Source organism: Eurytemora carolleeae, unplaced genomic scaffold (assembly GCF_000591075.1).
Source record: "Eurytemora carolleeae unplaced genomic scaffold, Eaff_2.0 scaffold1085, whole genome shotgun sequence".
Taxonomy (NCBI): domain Eukaryota; kingdom Metazoa; phylum Arthropoda; class Copepoda; order Calanoida; family Temoridae; genus Eurytemora; species Eurytemora carolleeae.
In genome coordinates, this window is record NW_019397012.1 from 59,394 (window position 1) to 73,898 (window position 14,505).

A 14,505-nucleotide genomic window follows, 5' to 3' on the forward strand; every position below is an offset into this window, starting at 1 on the left:
CCCCCCCCCCCCCTCTTCTGACTGCCCTCTTTGCCTGGCTTGTTCCCCCCACTACCCTCTCATGTCGAAACTTTCGATATTGTTTCGACAGTAGCCTAATTAGATTGTTTGTAAACAGACTGCCAAACCAGTTTTGTGCCACCGAATCCGAGTTCATTGTGTATCCTATCAAAAACGATTGTTTCGTTTTTGGAAAAAACGACCACTCTTTTTTTAAACTTTTAGAAAACGAATAACGATCGTTTTAGAAAACGATCGTTTTTTTAAAAACGATTTCTGACCGTTTTTTATAGGTGTTTTTTTTAAATCGATCGCTTTAAAAAAAAAGATAGTTTTTGAAGTAAAAAATTTTAACGATCGTGAACAAAACAACGAACTTTATAAAAAATTTAAAAAAAAAATTACATGCAACTTTATTGAATGTTGTCTTAGATGAAGTTAAAAAGTTGTGGGTGAGCTAAAACTTCTTGATATTTTCATAAAAACTACTCAATGATAAGTACAGATGCCCTTCAGGTCGGTTTTCTCTCTTTGTTTACGATCTTTAACGAAGGGTCGTCGTCAACGACTGTTAACAAAACAATCGTCTTAAAAAACGACCATTTTTAAAAAACAAACTTTTTGAAAAAACTATCCTTTTTAAAAACAATCGTTTTCATAACGAAACGATCGCTTTTCAAAATAATGAAAACGTTAACATCCCTACCTGTATATCCTTTAAACCTTTAAAGGTTCATGTTGCCTCGTATGGCATATACTGATGTTTATTAGGGGTGCCCAAAGTCTATTGTTCATAAATGATATATGGTCAATTGTTTTCAGTTTGTTAATTAGAAACAAAGACAAGGAAGAGGAAAGAAGACACTACGCAGCAAAATTATGATCAAATGTTATTGTAGAGTATCATAACTTATTTATTACAGAGTAACATAACTTGTTGTCCAAAATGTTATTATAGAGTAACATAACTTGTTGTCCAAAATGTTATTGTAGAGTAACATAACTTGTTGTCCAAAATGTTATTGTAGAGTAACATAACTTGTTTGTATGAATCATCGAGATAAAGAACTTTTAGTTTTGAAAGTAATGGATTTGAATGTGTCTTGAAAGTGCTATTATTTACCGCTCTGATTGCCTTTTTTTTTGCAAAGATTTGATTTTTTGCAGTTTGAGTTTTTAACCCCTCCCCAAGTAACAATACCATATTCAACATGAGGCTTTTCAAGAGAGTTATAAACTTAAGTAAATGTTTAATGGTAAGATATTTTCAATTTGAGACAAAGCAAAGATTGAGCTAGCAATTTTATTCCAGATATGTTCAATTTGAAAATCCCAGTTTAAAAATTCCTCAAGTTTAAGTCCAACTAACTTGAAATATTTGTTCACACAGTCATTACCAATTCTTTCAAGTATCTCATTTCCTATTAAAATATAACAACAGTTGGGGTCACAGTGCATATTTTTATTCCTCAAGACTATCTAATTTTTTTTGGAGACATTTAGTGTCAAACGATTTGCTTAATAACATTTTGCTGCTTATTGAGTTCTGTTAACAAGATAATTTTTAAATCAGGGGTTGGCCACATTTTTGAAACCATAATGAATTAGTGTTTTTAAAAGTATAACAAAATCACAACAAGCAAAAGCTTTTCATAGATTTTATTCATTAAGCGCAAACGTGGTTGATTTGTGCTATGTTTAGGTCTAAATCCATTTTGGTGCTCGTAAAAGATATTAAACTTATTAAGATATCTGAACATTTGTATTGCAGCAATTTTTTCAAGTAGCTTACTCAAAGCTGGAAGAATACTTATAGGTCTGTAATTATTAAACTTATCTTTTTCGTCTACGTTAAAGATGGGAATAATCAATACATTTAATCAGTTTTTTACTTTTCCATTAAGCTGTGACAATTACAATGACCTATTAAATGGATTGTAAAGGAAAAATGAAACTGGGTATAGGTTGAAACCTGAGAATCTCATGAGTTGAACAATACCTATAAGACATCTATCTGATGTTCCTATCTCGAGAAATTGACATAAAACGGTGTCAAAATTATACCAAAACGTATACATGTGAGATATACGTCCGTATCATGTGACCAGAAGTCCCTTCAATGACAGTGCAGTATACTGGTCACATGATACAGACAGAGACATTTGACAATAATACTGCATCGCCATTGGTTGGAATTCTGGTGACATGTTCTGGACGCATAAATAATATTATCATTTATATCTGAACACAAATGTTGAACAGAAATATTGAACAGAAATTTCAAACAGAAATGGTGTAAACAAATGTTAAACAGAAATGCTGAACACAAATTTTGAATACAAATGTTTGAAAAAAATGTTGAACACAAATCGTAAAAGACAAATGTAGAACACAAATGTTGTAAACAAATATTGAGAACAAATTTTAAACATAAATGTTAAACACAAATGTTAAACATGAATCTTGAACATTAATGTTGAACGCAAATTTTGAAAGCAAACGTTGAACATAATTGTTGAACACAAATGCTGAACACAAATCTTGAACACACATTTTGAACACAAATACTGATCACAAATGTTGAACACATATGATAAGCACAAATGTTAAACACAAATGTTAAACACAAATGTTAATCCCAAATGTTCAAGAAATTTTGAACACAAATGTTAAACACAAATGTTAATCCCAAATGTTCAAGAAATTTTGAACACAAATGTTAAAAAATTGTTGAACACAAATGTTGAACACAAATTTTAGACAAAAATGTTGAACACAAATATTGAACACAAATGTTGAACAGAAATGTTGAACAGAAATGTTGAACAGAAATGTTGAACAGCAATGTTGAACACAAATGTTGAACACAAAAGTTGAACACAAATGTTGACCATCAATGTTGAACACAAATTTAGAAACCAAATGTTGAACACAAATTTTGAACACAAAAGTGGAACACAAATGGTGAACACAAATATCTTTATGATCTGAAGTGACAATGTGTGCGAAGTTCTAGTAGATCTGGTTCTGGTTCCTGATTTTGCTCAGCTCTCACTATATAAAGAAGAATCCTGGGTTTGTCAAATTAGTTCTCTCACAGGAATCAAACAGTAAACATGTTCAAGGTACAGCTCCATCCATCCTATATTTTGAATTAAACCTTGCAGAATCTTTCCAGGTTTTACGAAAAGATTCATGTTTTTAATGTTTTTCAGTTTTTTTAGACCATCATAATATGCAATACTTTAATTATTTGTGCAATTTTTATTATATTAAATTTAATTAAGAAAGAGTTTTTAAAAAAGTTCTCTTTAAAATAGTTCTGTAAAATTATCTAATGATGGAAACCTCTGAAATTTTAAGATTACCTATTTTAAACTTTCATTAAACCAAGCATTCGCATGTTCTGTTATCTGTTAGCAAGGCAATAATGAGTGCATATGCTCCTAGACCAACTTTAATCTTATCTTTACACTTTAGGTTATTCTTGCCTCTGCCCTGGTTGCCGCTGCTGCTGCTGCTGCTCTTCCTGACACCCCTCGCTATGGAGCACCTGCCCCTTATCAGGAGGAGAAGCTGGCCCCTCAGCCCTTTGCCTACCAATATGGAGTAAATGATGACTACAGCAAGGCTAACTTCCAGAAGGAAGAGAACCAGGATGCCTACGGTAATGTTGCTGGATCTTACACCATTGCCCTTCCCGACGGAAGGATCCAGACCACCAGATACACTGCCACCCATGAAGAGGGATTCATCGCTGATGTTTCTTACGAGGGAGTTCCCCAGTACCCCGCAGAGAAGGCTTATGCCCCTAAGGCTGCCCCTGCCTACGCTCCCGCCCCTGCCTATGCCCCTGCCCCTGCCTACCATGCTTAAGAGGATGAAGAAATAGTGAAAATATTTATCTATTTATTTCATCTAATAAAACATTAAATCCTTTAATATTTATGCTTGTGTTTTTGTAATTATCAGTGGGAAGTTCCGTAAACAAACAAAGTATTTTAGAAAAATAAAAGTCAATTAATGGGGTCACCACTTTAGAAGTAAGTAGTTAAACAAGAGGCTGAATTTATAGAATTTGAGGCGAGTCATAAATTTGAGACATGGCTCAAATATGTTTGGTTCCACTAAGAATTGTTTTCAATGTTTTAAGATTTAAGCTGGCACTCAATTGAAACCGATTTCTGGCGATTTTTTAAACAAGGCTCATATTCTTTAAATTCTGACTCATATCTGATATATATTCAGTATAAGTTAGCAAAGATCTATTATGTAGGAGGACTTGTTCTCCAATGCAGGTTGAAGAATTAGTGGAGTTTTTGAATTGATCTCTTTTTCTTGTATTTACTACTACAGTTCGAGGATTACTAGTTTTGATTTAAAGAGACAACCCATCCTCACAATGTTCTTATTTTAAAACAATGGAAAGATGGCTTTAACATTTAAATATTGGTCCTGTCGGAATCAGCCTAAACTAACTTACCTTCATATGTAAACAACAAAAAAGTGGAAAACAATTCAGCCGAGTAAAAAAGTGGTTTGCAGTTTTATTTTTATTTTTTAAAGTTGTTACTTTTAATTATTTGAACTTAGAGATGCAACAAAAACATATGTATATATCAAATAAAAATGAGTTACATTTTTAAATCTATTAAAATGACTGTTACTCCAGTTAATCTTAGGAAAAGATATCAAATTCATCAGATCCATCTTATTTATACAAATTCTGGATATAAACAGACACAAAAATTTCTGGTTCGTAAAAATAAATTTAGAAATTTTCTTAAAAAGATACTTATCAATCTTTTTATCTTTTGTATTCACTTTTCTTTAAGCTTGATGAATTTAGCTTATGATATTTCTGCTTACTTTGGCAATTGGAACAAATTTGAACTGTGCTTAAAAATATGCAGATATACACCTGAGCAGTTTTTGATATAAAAATATGTGTACTTGAAGCCACTTAAATATTCTGAAAATCAAGGATGAATTGAACCAGAAATATGCAGATATAAATCTGATGAACCAAAAAGTATGGATTATCTAATCAATCTAATTTCTTACTCACAGAAATATAAATATCACTCATAAAGTATTCTAAACTTGTAAATATATTTTGATTGAATGCACTGACCGCTACACCGGTCAGACCGATAGTAATATCTTTAGGCTAAATGGTAATTATGTGAAAAACTTTGTATTTGTAACATCAGGTTGAGAAGATAGAGGCGCTCGTGTTTGTTTGTACACAAAGTTTATCTAGTTTATTACATATACATAAGTTTGTAAGTCTGTCAAACTGTTTTGTTAAATAGCACAAGGCTCTTAGAAAACATCATGTTTTCTATTATTCAGAAATGAACAAATAAACTTTAAATAGAATAACTGAATCTAAAAGAAGTTTACTGAAAACAATAAATGCTTTACCAGTGAGAAATAGCAAGGTCAAGACCATTTAAAAAATATGTAATTTAAAGACTAAAATTTACAAATTTTTGTTATTTAACATAAAGGGCATAAAAACCTAGTTTGAAGCCGAATTTTTAAGCAATAAGTATATCTTCTTATCTATTTATAAGAGATGCATAGAACATTTTGAAGGCATTATTATTGCTATTATTATTATTATTATTATTAATATTATTAGTATTATTAATATTATTATTATTATTATTATCATTAGTTATTTCAAACTGTAATTCATTAAGAATTACTTTTTTTTGTGATTTTGTTATTTTCTATGTCTGTTATGCGTTTTAATAAATAAAAACATTTGTTTACCACTGCACTGCACACTTTTAAAAAGAATAGTAAATTTTGTAAGGATTTTATGTTTTATTAGATGAAATAAATAGATAAATATTTTCACTATTTCTTCATCCTCTTAAGCATGGTAGGCAGGGGCAGGGGCATAGGCAGGGGCGGGAGCGTAGGCAGGGGCAGCCTTAGGGGCATAAGCCTTCTCTGCGGGGTACTGGGGAACTCCCTCGTAAGAAACATCAGCGATGAATCCATCTTCATGGGTGGCAGTGTATCTGGTGGTCTGGATCCTTCCGTCGGGAAGGGCAATGGTGTAAGATCCAGCAACATTACCGTAGGCATCCTGGTTCTCTTCCTTCTGGAAGTTAGCCTTGCTGTAGTCATCATTTACTCCATATTGGTAGGCAAAGGGCTGAGGGGCCAGCTTCTCCTCCTGATAAGGGGCAGGTGCTCCATAGCCAGGGTTGGCAGGGATAGCAGCAACAGCAGCAACCAGGGCAGAGGCAAGAATAACCTGAAAGTAAAGCTCATCAGTAATGATTATTGACATGTGGCCGGTCCTTAATAAGTTTTGTTGTTTAGTAGGTTTTTAATATTTTTGGTCTGAAAGGGCTAAACACTTTGTAAATCTTTGACTTTTCAAACTTTAATTTTTTGATCTATTGGAATTCATAGTTTGAGAAATATAAGCCTACAAAGATATACTAATTAAAAAAACTTTTTGCTGTAAACCTAGTAAAAGCTGTAATGATTTTTATCTTTTATATTCTTTTCATTAAAAATAGATTTTTTTTAGCCTTTTAGATTTTTTTTACAATTGCACAAATGTCAATCAAGTGTACATTTCTGGAATATACAAGTGAAAACTCTTTTAAATATTTTAACAAATATAAAAATAAAAAAAACGAATTTTTCTACTGTTAATATGTTATCACTGTCAATGTTGAACACTATTTCAAATATCACTTTTTGTTGATTTTGGATATAAAGATCATATGAAGGTATTGAAAGGAGCAATAGAAGCATGATTTAAAACATTGTATTATGTGTTACTTGGTTATTGTTTACATGATATACTTATTTCTGATGTACATCTGTATACGTAAATTTTTGTTAAATAGAAACATTTATGTAAACATTGCAGGTACAAAATTAAACATTATAAAAGTTAAAGAAGTTAACTGTATGCTGTACCTTGAACATGTTTACTGTTTGATTCCTGTGAAAGAACTGACTAAAATAACCCAGCACTCTCCTTTATATAGTGACAGGGAATCTAAACCACTACGGTTAGTTCAGAATTTAACCCAATTCCAAGGGTTTTTGGAGTACTATAAAGAAAGTACATTAAGTACTAAAAATGCTATTTTATGCCAAACATTCCAAAATTTATAAATATGCCAACTTAAAATAATAAAGGAATTGAGTCTTTACCACAAACTATCTTTGCAGCCAAATGTTGTAGACCTTTAATATTTTAAACTATCAATTCTGCTTGAGCTTATTATCTAAGTTTGAAATATTTAAGATGTACACCATCAGGCTCGATAGATATAGGGATTGGAAAATTTGAGTTTGTGGTAAAGACTCAAATCCTTGGGTTAATTTCTAATTTAAAATTCGGTGATGGTGATGGACCAAACCTCTGTAGAGTAAAAAATAGATATTAGTTCCACAATTTATTGAAAATATATTTCTGTCTGGGTTGACCCTTGTCAGTTCTTGAGATTGTTTTTGTCATGAAGATTAAAAACAATTAAAATTTGCTTCAATCTTTAAACAGGCTAGGTAGGGGGAAATTTGAACCCCTCTCCCCCCCCCCCTCCTTAGTTTTCAAGACTATCACTGCAGTCACCTTAAAAAGTCTTAAACTTTAAAATAAGTAATACAAAAAACATATTTTGTTTAATGCAATAGGTAGGGTACAGGATGAAAAGCTGCAGATGGTGTTAAAGAAATCTAAAATAAACGAAATGTATTGTTATTAGAGCTACACATCTTAAAACATATTTGAAAAGTCCTTGAAAATTCAATAAAATCATGTGACACATCTGTGTCTACATTTTTTTTGAATTTTTTCACGCTTCCAATCCTTTTTTCGATTTTTTAAAACCTTCCTAGCACCCTAACCATAGAATTAATCGGTGTAATTCCAACCCCACCCCCCCCTTTCTATTCAAAGATTTAGACCCCCTCTCTTCCCGGACTTTATAGGGTCAATGCCTGCCTGGCGCAATGCAAATACTTTGCAGGAAGATCTTAGAATCTTTATTGTGTTTTTAAAATATTTTTTGCCTTATAAAAGAACTGAGTTGTTGCCAGAATACCCAAATTGTCTACTCTCTTTATATTTGGAACCCAACATTGCAAAGGCGGCTTAATATGTATGAATAACTTTTTTTGACAATTTGACAATAATTTACATATACTGTTGCTGAGTATAAACGAAAATATGTATGAATAACAAGAGTCCAAATTATGAATAAAATAATTTAAATACTTCCATGCAAGTACAGTTTAAGTTTTATATTTTGCATAATGTGCTTTCCAAAAATGTTTATTTAACAATTCCGGATTTTTTGCCTAAGTTTTTCAAGGCATTTTTGCCATATTTCACTAGAATTATAAATAGATATCTATGCGCTTTGGCATTTTTTAAAGGTCCCATGCTTTGGCAAACCAAATCTCTATTTTGACCCACTTCCAATTATTGGATTTTAATGGTTCTAGCTTTGTGGAAAGCGTATGGCAGGGATGAGCAGTTTAAATAATCTCTGCATGTTTGGGTACATTTTTCAAGCCCTCCTTCAATGTAAATTCTCAAAGTTCTTAGTTTTTGAACTACAGGGTTATCCACAAAGAATGAGACTTCAGAGAAGACTTTACGGAATATAAACTGTTTGTTTCCCTTTATTCATGATTCCCTGTAACTGATGTTGTGACAAAACGAATAGTTTTACTAATTACTTATTAAATCATTAATTCAGTGAAATGGGTCTGTTAAAACTGCCCAATTGATGTGTCTCGTGCTCATTGGACCTTGAGTACCTTGACTCTAAACGCCGCCTTTCTATTTTTCTGGTTATAACCGTGTGTATTTAATTGTATAAAAGAGAATTCCTGTGTTCATAAAATAATCGCTTTGTAGCAATTTTGCTATATACACCTATAGAAATCGTAGGTTTTGCTATACGATATAACATAAATATCATTTATCATATTATGGGAGAATTTATAAGATTAAAGAGGAGTGGAATAATTTGAAAAATCAGCATTTGTTAAATCTTCTGTAAACATATTGTTTAAACAGAATTCAAGGTTTATAATTTTTCTTTCAAACTGACTTTGCCATAGATATATGTGGAGACACTAGACAGTTTTATGATTATAAAAATAAAACTAGGAAGTGTATTATTTTTAGACTTTTGTCTAGATAGTTTATAGTTTTCCTTAAGTTAATGTGCCAATGAGAACTTACCCAATCGGAAAATCTGATAAATAAAGCAGATATCGACAAAGTTTTATTTTGTTCACTTAGTAAACAATAACTTAAGATTCTGTAGTATTCCCTGAGTGAAATTATGATAAAGATGATTTTACAACCCCCCCCCCCCCCTAGATTAAAAACAATTTGAAAATAAAAATCAAACTTGGGAGAAGTTGTAAGTAGAAACCTTTTAATTAAAATATTTTAACTCTCAGAGGATATTTTCAACAATATCATACAGTGTCTATTTCTAAAAATGTTTTCTTGAGACTTTGAACTTTGTAGTTGTATTGTTTTGGTCAAAGATAAGGGAAGCAAATGTTTTTTTTAAATGTTATTTTTACATTTTCTGAGAGTAACAGAAACCAATAGACATCCCCCCTCCCAGCTCACCTTTTCTCATCTTAGCTTTTAATGATTCGGAAAATCTACGAAACCATTACTTTCAATATTAAATGTCTTCAACAGAAATTACCAAATTTCTTGCTTTTCTTAAAGGTTATCATTTGCCGATGTAGCGGGTCTAATTCTACCCTTCCTTCAGTTCCATCATAAGTCCTGATTGTCATTTGACTAAACAGATTTAATTCAAATTAAAGGAATTGAGTTTTTGCCACAAACTCAAATCTTCTGATCCAAATATCTTTGCAACCTGATGGTGCAAACCTTTTATATTTTAAACTTAGATTAATTTATCTATAAGTATAAATAGTTTGAAAAATCTAAGGTCTACGGCATTGGGTTACAAAGATATAGAGATTAGAAAATCAGAGTTTGTGGCAAAAACTCAACTCCTTTGTCATTAAGCGTGGAATTAGAGTAAATCATAAATGAGATTCTTAAAAGATTATGACATGTTTTAAGACTACAGGATATCATCTAAAGCACGCTTTAGATGATATCCTTTTTTTCAGAAACCTTTGGCTGAGCTGAGATTTAACTATCATTTTTTAAGAAAAAAAAAACGAGCAAATTTATTTAACTATGAAGGCGTTAAGCTCATCATGAACAAGTTAAGCTATTTCCTACATATTTCACCGGCTTATGTAAACGTTAAAAACGGGTTAAGTACACTACGTTATTCAAAAGTTTCCAACCTAATTGTTTCAAGTTAAAAAAAGCATGACTGAGTATAAATTTACTAGACCGAACAATTATTCCTAGTTCAATGTTTATATTTAAAGGTTAAACAAATAAAATAGTCACTCACACAAATAAGTACTGCAACATTACTGGGGGGGGGGGGGCTCTCTGATTCATTGGGACATTTTTTTAATCCCTCAAAAATTGCAACAACAAGAAATTAAAAATTTTAGTTCTGAGTTTTCATAAATGAAATTATTATTTGTAAAATTATTGACTAAAAGTCATATAGTTTGCATAACTTATTATTTCACATTTTTTTGTCAGTATAGCTAAATCCTATATTTTTGCAACCCGTTGTCGTATACATTAGATTATTCTAACTTCAACTTCAACGACTTAATTCCTTTTTACTTGAAGTGGAATTAAAAGTCTCCAAAATTAAAAAAAATATCTATACATATTTACTTATATAGTCTCACAATAAATAACTTCTTAAAAAAATATCCTTAACAGATATTGAGCCTTTGCCACAAACTCAAATTTCCTAATTCCTATATCTGTGCAGCCTGATAGTGTAAACCTTTGATATTAAAAAAAGCCCATAAAAAAACTTATATTTTCCAAAACGAACTTACATTTAACTGTACAATTCTTTACATATATATTACAGATTATAATTGAATCTTTCTCATCTTTTAATCTTTAAATCTTTATAAATCTTTACTTTTCAAAAATTTTCATTTTACATCACATAAATATATATTTTTTAGCATCACAATATATCAACATAAAAAGAGGAAAAATTTAATACTGTGTTTGGACTTAATTCTGTACTATTGAGCATTTTCTTACAAAAATTAATTTACTTTGATTCTAAAGTAGTTTTTATGGACATGTCATAAAAATAGATGTTTAGTTTCAGCAACAATATTTTTAGGGGGTTTAAGATTATGAATAAAAAAGTAAATATTTTAAACTCTATTTGATGTATCTTATGTTTCTGTAAAAAAAGTTGAATCTTTCTTTTTTCACGGAAAGGGACTGTAAGCGCAAATTCAAGTGACCCTCCATGCATTTATTCACAACGCTCCCTTTAAAATCTTTGTCTAATCAAGTATGAATTGGATTTCATTGGGCCTGAAGTACGTTCTTTTTTTTAAGAGGACCAAATTACTTTGCAGAACTCAACAAAATAATAATTAAAATTTTTTTTTCAGAATACCCCCATTTATAATTTGTTCGTAAAACAATATTTAATTTTAGATTTAATTGATCTTTACATTATTCGAAGATAAAGAATGGGATCTTTAATCTAGATATTCACAATGACAACTTTTAAAGGAATCTTTGCCACAAACTCAAATTTCCTGATTCCTTATATTTGCCGGACATCAGAGTTTGTGATATAAGTTATTTAAGTTATTCATGTAGAGTATGATCATTGATCACCACGGGATACCCAAGAGGAATTTAATCAAAACCTAAAGATCAACACTAGATGGAGATCTATGCTTGATCCCTAAAATGATAACACAAAATTAAAAAATAAAATTAAGCTAGAACAGAACCGTTATGTTTATTGCAAAAAATGCAGAAAAAGAAAACTTGAAGAACGATTTGTACATTATGGAATTTGTGTTTTCAAAAAAAATATATTTTCGAGGATTATTTTATAATACTTGGTGAAGAATAGGTTTAATATAAACCATGCACTACTGTTGACTATAAAAAATCTTCAGAGCTGAAAACTTTAAAGTTGAATAATTTTAAGCCCGATTGCTTAATCTCAATATCCAATGTGGACACTTTTAATTTCCCAGCTTCTCTGATTAGCTAATCCGGTTTCTCCCAACGCCACTCGATTGGTTAAGTTTTATAAACTTTTGTGGATACAAACTTAAGATTATATTAATTTTGAGACTAACAAAAAGAGAAGATCAGGCTTGATCTCGATATCACCAATTCTAAAGTTTTCAGCTCAAACCCAAAAAGAAGAACTAATTAAACTAATTCTTTGACTGAAAGCTGCCAATTAGATTTTAATATTTTTAACACAACAAATTTTATTTGCAAAAAGTATAGTTTAAAGTAAAAGAAAAAGTTTTTTTAAAAATTTAAATTATAACTTAAAAACAAAAGCAATTGAGTCTATGCCACAAACTCAAATTGTCTAAGCCCTATATTTACAGGGACTCAATTCCTTTTCAGAACATTTTACTCACTTATAAGCTTATATTATGTTCTAAGTACAAGGTATTAAACAACATTTAAATTTTGAGTTCGGTTAGAAATTTTTTTTGCTATTTCTTGTCTTGCAGAATGCCTATAGCCATCTAAATTGCTCAAGAAAATAGAAAATTGAAAAATAGTTTTTGTTTTCTCGTTTTCGAAAACTGGCATTGATAGTATAGTTTGGTATAGTACAATATATATATTTATTGGATTTATATTATTTTAGTGTACATTTTGATATTCCAGCTTCTTTAGTATCTTGCTAATCCATCCTCTTTGTTTATAAATATCGGAGAGCAATCTACAACAAAAAAATCTTGGTTATTTAATTTTAAAGCTCTTTCAGTTTTTGATCTTGATAGATAAGCTTTCATGATAATAGTAATAAAATAAAATAAATTTGTTGAACATTCTACTCACGTATTTAACCCTATTTACCTGGGTTTGAGGGTGGGCTGATTTTGGTGTTTAGCCCTATTTACCTGGGTTAGAGAGTGGGCTGATTTTTGTGTTTAGCCCTATTTACCTGGGTTTGAGGGTGGGCTGATTTTTGTGTTTAGCCCTATTTACCTGGGTTTGAGAGTGGGCTGATTTTTGTGTTTAGCCCTATTTACCTGGGTTTGAGGGTGGGCTGATAATGAGCACTGTACTGGAGTTCCTTCTCCGCTGATTGGCTATAGGATATGTTCTCTCCTAAATATTTTTATGATTAAATTTGCTTTCAATCTTGTTTTTAGCTTAGTCATTTATTTAAGTATTGAACACTCATTATTTTTTATCTAAAAACAAGCTTAGTAACTTTTTTCTCTAATTCTGAAAAATCAATGTAAATTTTACCGTTTCAGTTGGTAGAAGTGAAGATCTCCTATAATAAGCAACAAGAAAAGGCTTTGAAAACAATATAAAAGGCTGTTGCAATATTAATGGTCCTTATTATTGTAATGATAATTAAAAGGTTTTTATTAACTAGAAAACAATTAAAGGATTGTACATTTTTAATTTTGTTCTGCTTTCCTTTGTTTATGTCTCCGTGCTAGAAAAGCTAGGTTTCCATCCTCTTTAACATCCAAACTGTTAGACGGGGTTCCGCTTATCCGCGGCAGGGTTCCGCTAACCTTTGGAGGATTTTTCTTGTACAACTTGAGATCGGTAGAATTAAGGGGCTGGTTAGCTAGCTTTTGGTTCTCAGAGGATCTAGAAAATGGAAGAAATGTTAAAAATCTAAACATCTTTTTGTAATTTTGACCCATTCCCCTAGGGTTACAATATTTTTTAAAACCTTTTTTTGTTGGCTATTGTTTAAATAAAAGTTTTCTAAAAGGTACACTTAGTTCTTTTGTTGCGAACTTTCCGATTTATTTAATACTGATCTCAAGGACAAATCTTAATTTTCAAATGTTCTTTCTTTCATAATCGGCCATTTGATAAAATTTTAAATTTATAAATCTAAAACGTATAACATTTTTGGAAATTCTAGATCTAATTAGTTGGGCGAAAAATATCAAATTTACAGAAATATCAAAAGAATGTTATGGAATAAAAAGATATTGCAATGACTTTTCTTATGTGCATTGTTCAACATGTCTTTAATCGACATGCAATTCTAAAAATAGCGGGTCACTTGAAATTACTAAACAGTGACACAGCCCTTATAAAACATTCAGGATTCACTAGAAACTAAGATGTGTACGCTTTTACGCAAAAATAAACCAGTATTTTGCAAATTACTCCTTTTAAACTTAAGCTAGAAATAGACGCGACTCTTTTGACGAATTGGTGAGATAAACCTGAGACGTTGCAACACTCTTAAGTCGAGGCTGTCTAACATTTAGATGACTGAAGTCGAGGCTGTCTAACATTTAGATGACTTAAGTCGAGGCTGTCTAACATTTAGATGACTGATGTCGAGGCTGTCTAACATTTAGATGACTTATGTCGAG

At 31.0% G+C, this 14,505-nt stretch overlaps 4 protein-coding genes across 4 annotated transcripts in view; 2 read left to right on the forward strand and 2 right to left on the reverse strand.

Moving 5' to 3' along the window:
• LOC111711105 (cuticle protein 7-like) overlaps positions 1-4,040 on the forward strand; it is a 6,170-nt gene extending 2,130 nt beyond the window's left edge. The window contains exon 3 of the transcript XR_002767184.1: positions 3,929-4,040. The gene's annotated coding sequence lies outside the window, so the exon portion shown is untranslated. The remainder of the gene's footprint in view (positions 1-3,928) is intronic.
• LOC111711104 (cuticle protein 7) lies at positions 3,021-3,946 on the forward strand. Its single transcript, XM_023485353.1, has 2 exons — positions 3,021-3,125; positions 3,481-3,946. The coding sequence occupies exons 1-2, from the start codon at positions 3,117-3,119 to the stop codon at positions 3,874-3,876; spliced, it is 405 nt and encodes a 134-aa protein (XP_023341121.1). The 5' UTR covers positions 3,021-3,116; the 3' UTR covers positions 3,877-3,946.
• A 1,780-nt stretch (positions 4,041-5,820) lies between the features above and the next one.
• Positions 5,821-7,040, reverse strand: LOC111711098 (cuticle protein 7-like). The gene is made up of 2 exons (XM_023485349.1): positions 6,955-7,040; positions 5,821-6,274 (listed from the first exon to the last, which is right to left on the reverse strand). The coding sequence occupies exons 1-2, from the start codon at positions 6,961-6,963 to the stop codon at positions 5,885-5,887; spliced, it is 399 nt and encodes a 132-aa protein (XP_023341117.1). The 5' UTR covers positions 6,964-7,040; the 3' UTR covers positions 5,821-5,884.
• Positions 7,041-12,749: 5,709 nt separating this feature from the next.
• The window catches only part of LOC111711106 (uncharacterized), a 15,930-nt gene continuing 14,174 nt past the window's right edge, over positions 12,750-14,505 (reverse strand). Inside the window, exons 9-12 of the mRNA XM_023485356.1 lie at positions 13,580-13,759; positions 13,403-13,430; positions 13,180-13,258; positions 12,750-12,866 (exon numbers count right to left, since the gene is read on the reverse strand). Of these exons, the coding sequence (XP_023341124.1) occupies positions 12,817-12,866; positions 13,180-13,258; positions 13,403-13,430; positions 13,580-13,759 (337 nt within the window). The 3' untranslated portion in view covers positions 12,750-12,816. The remainder of the gene's footprint in view (positions 12,867-13,179; positions 13,259-13,402; positions 13,431-13,579; positions 13,760-14,505) is intronic.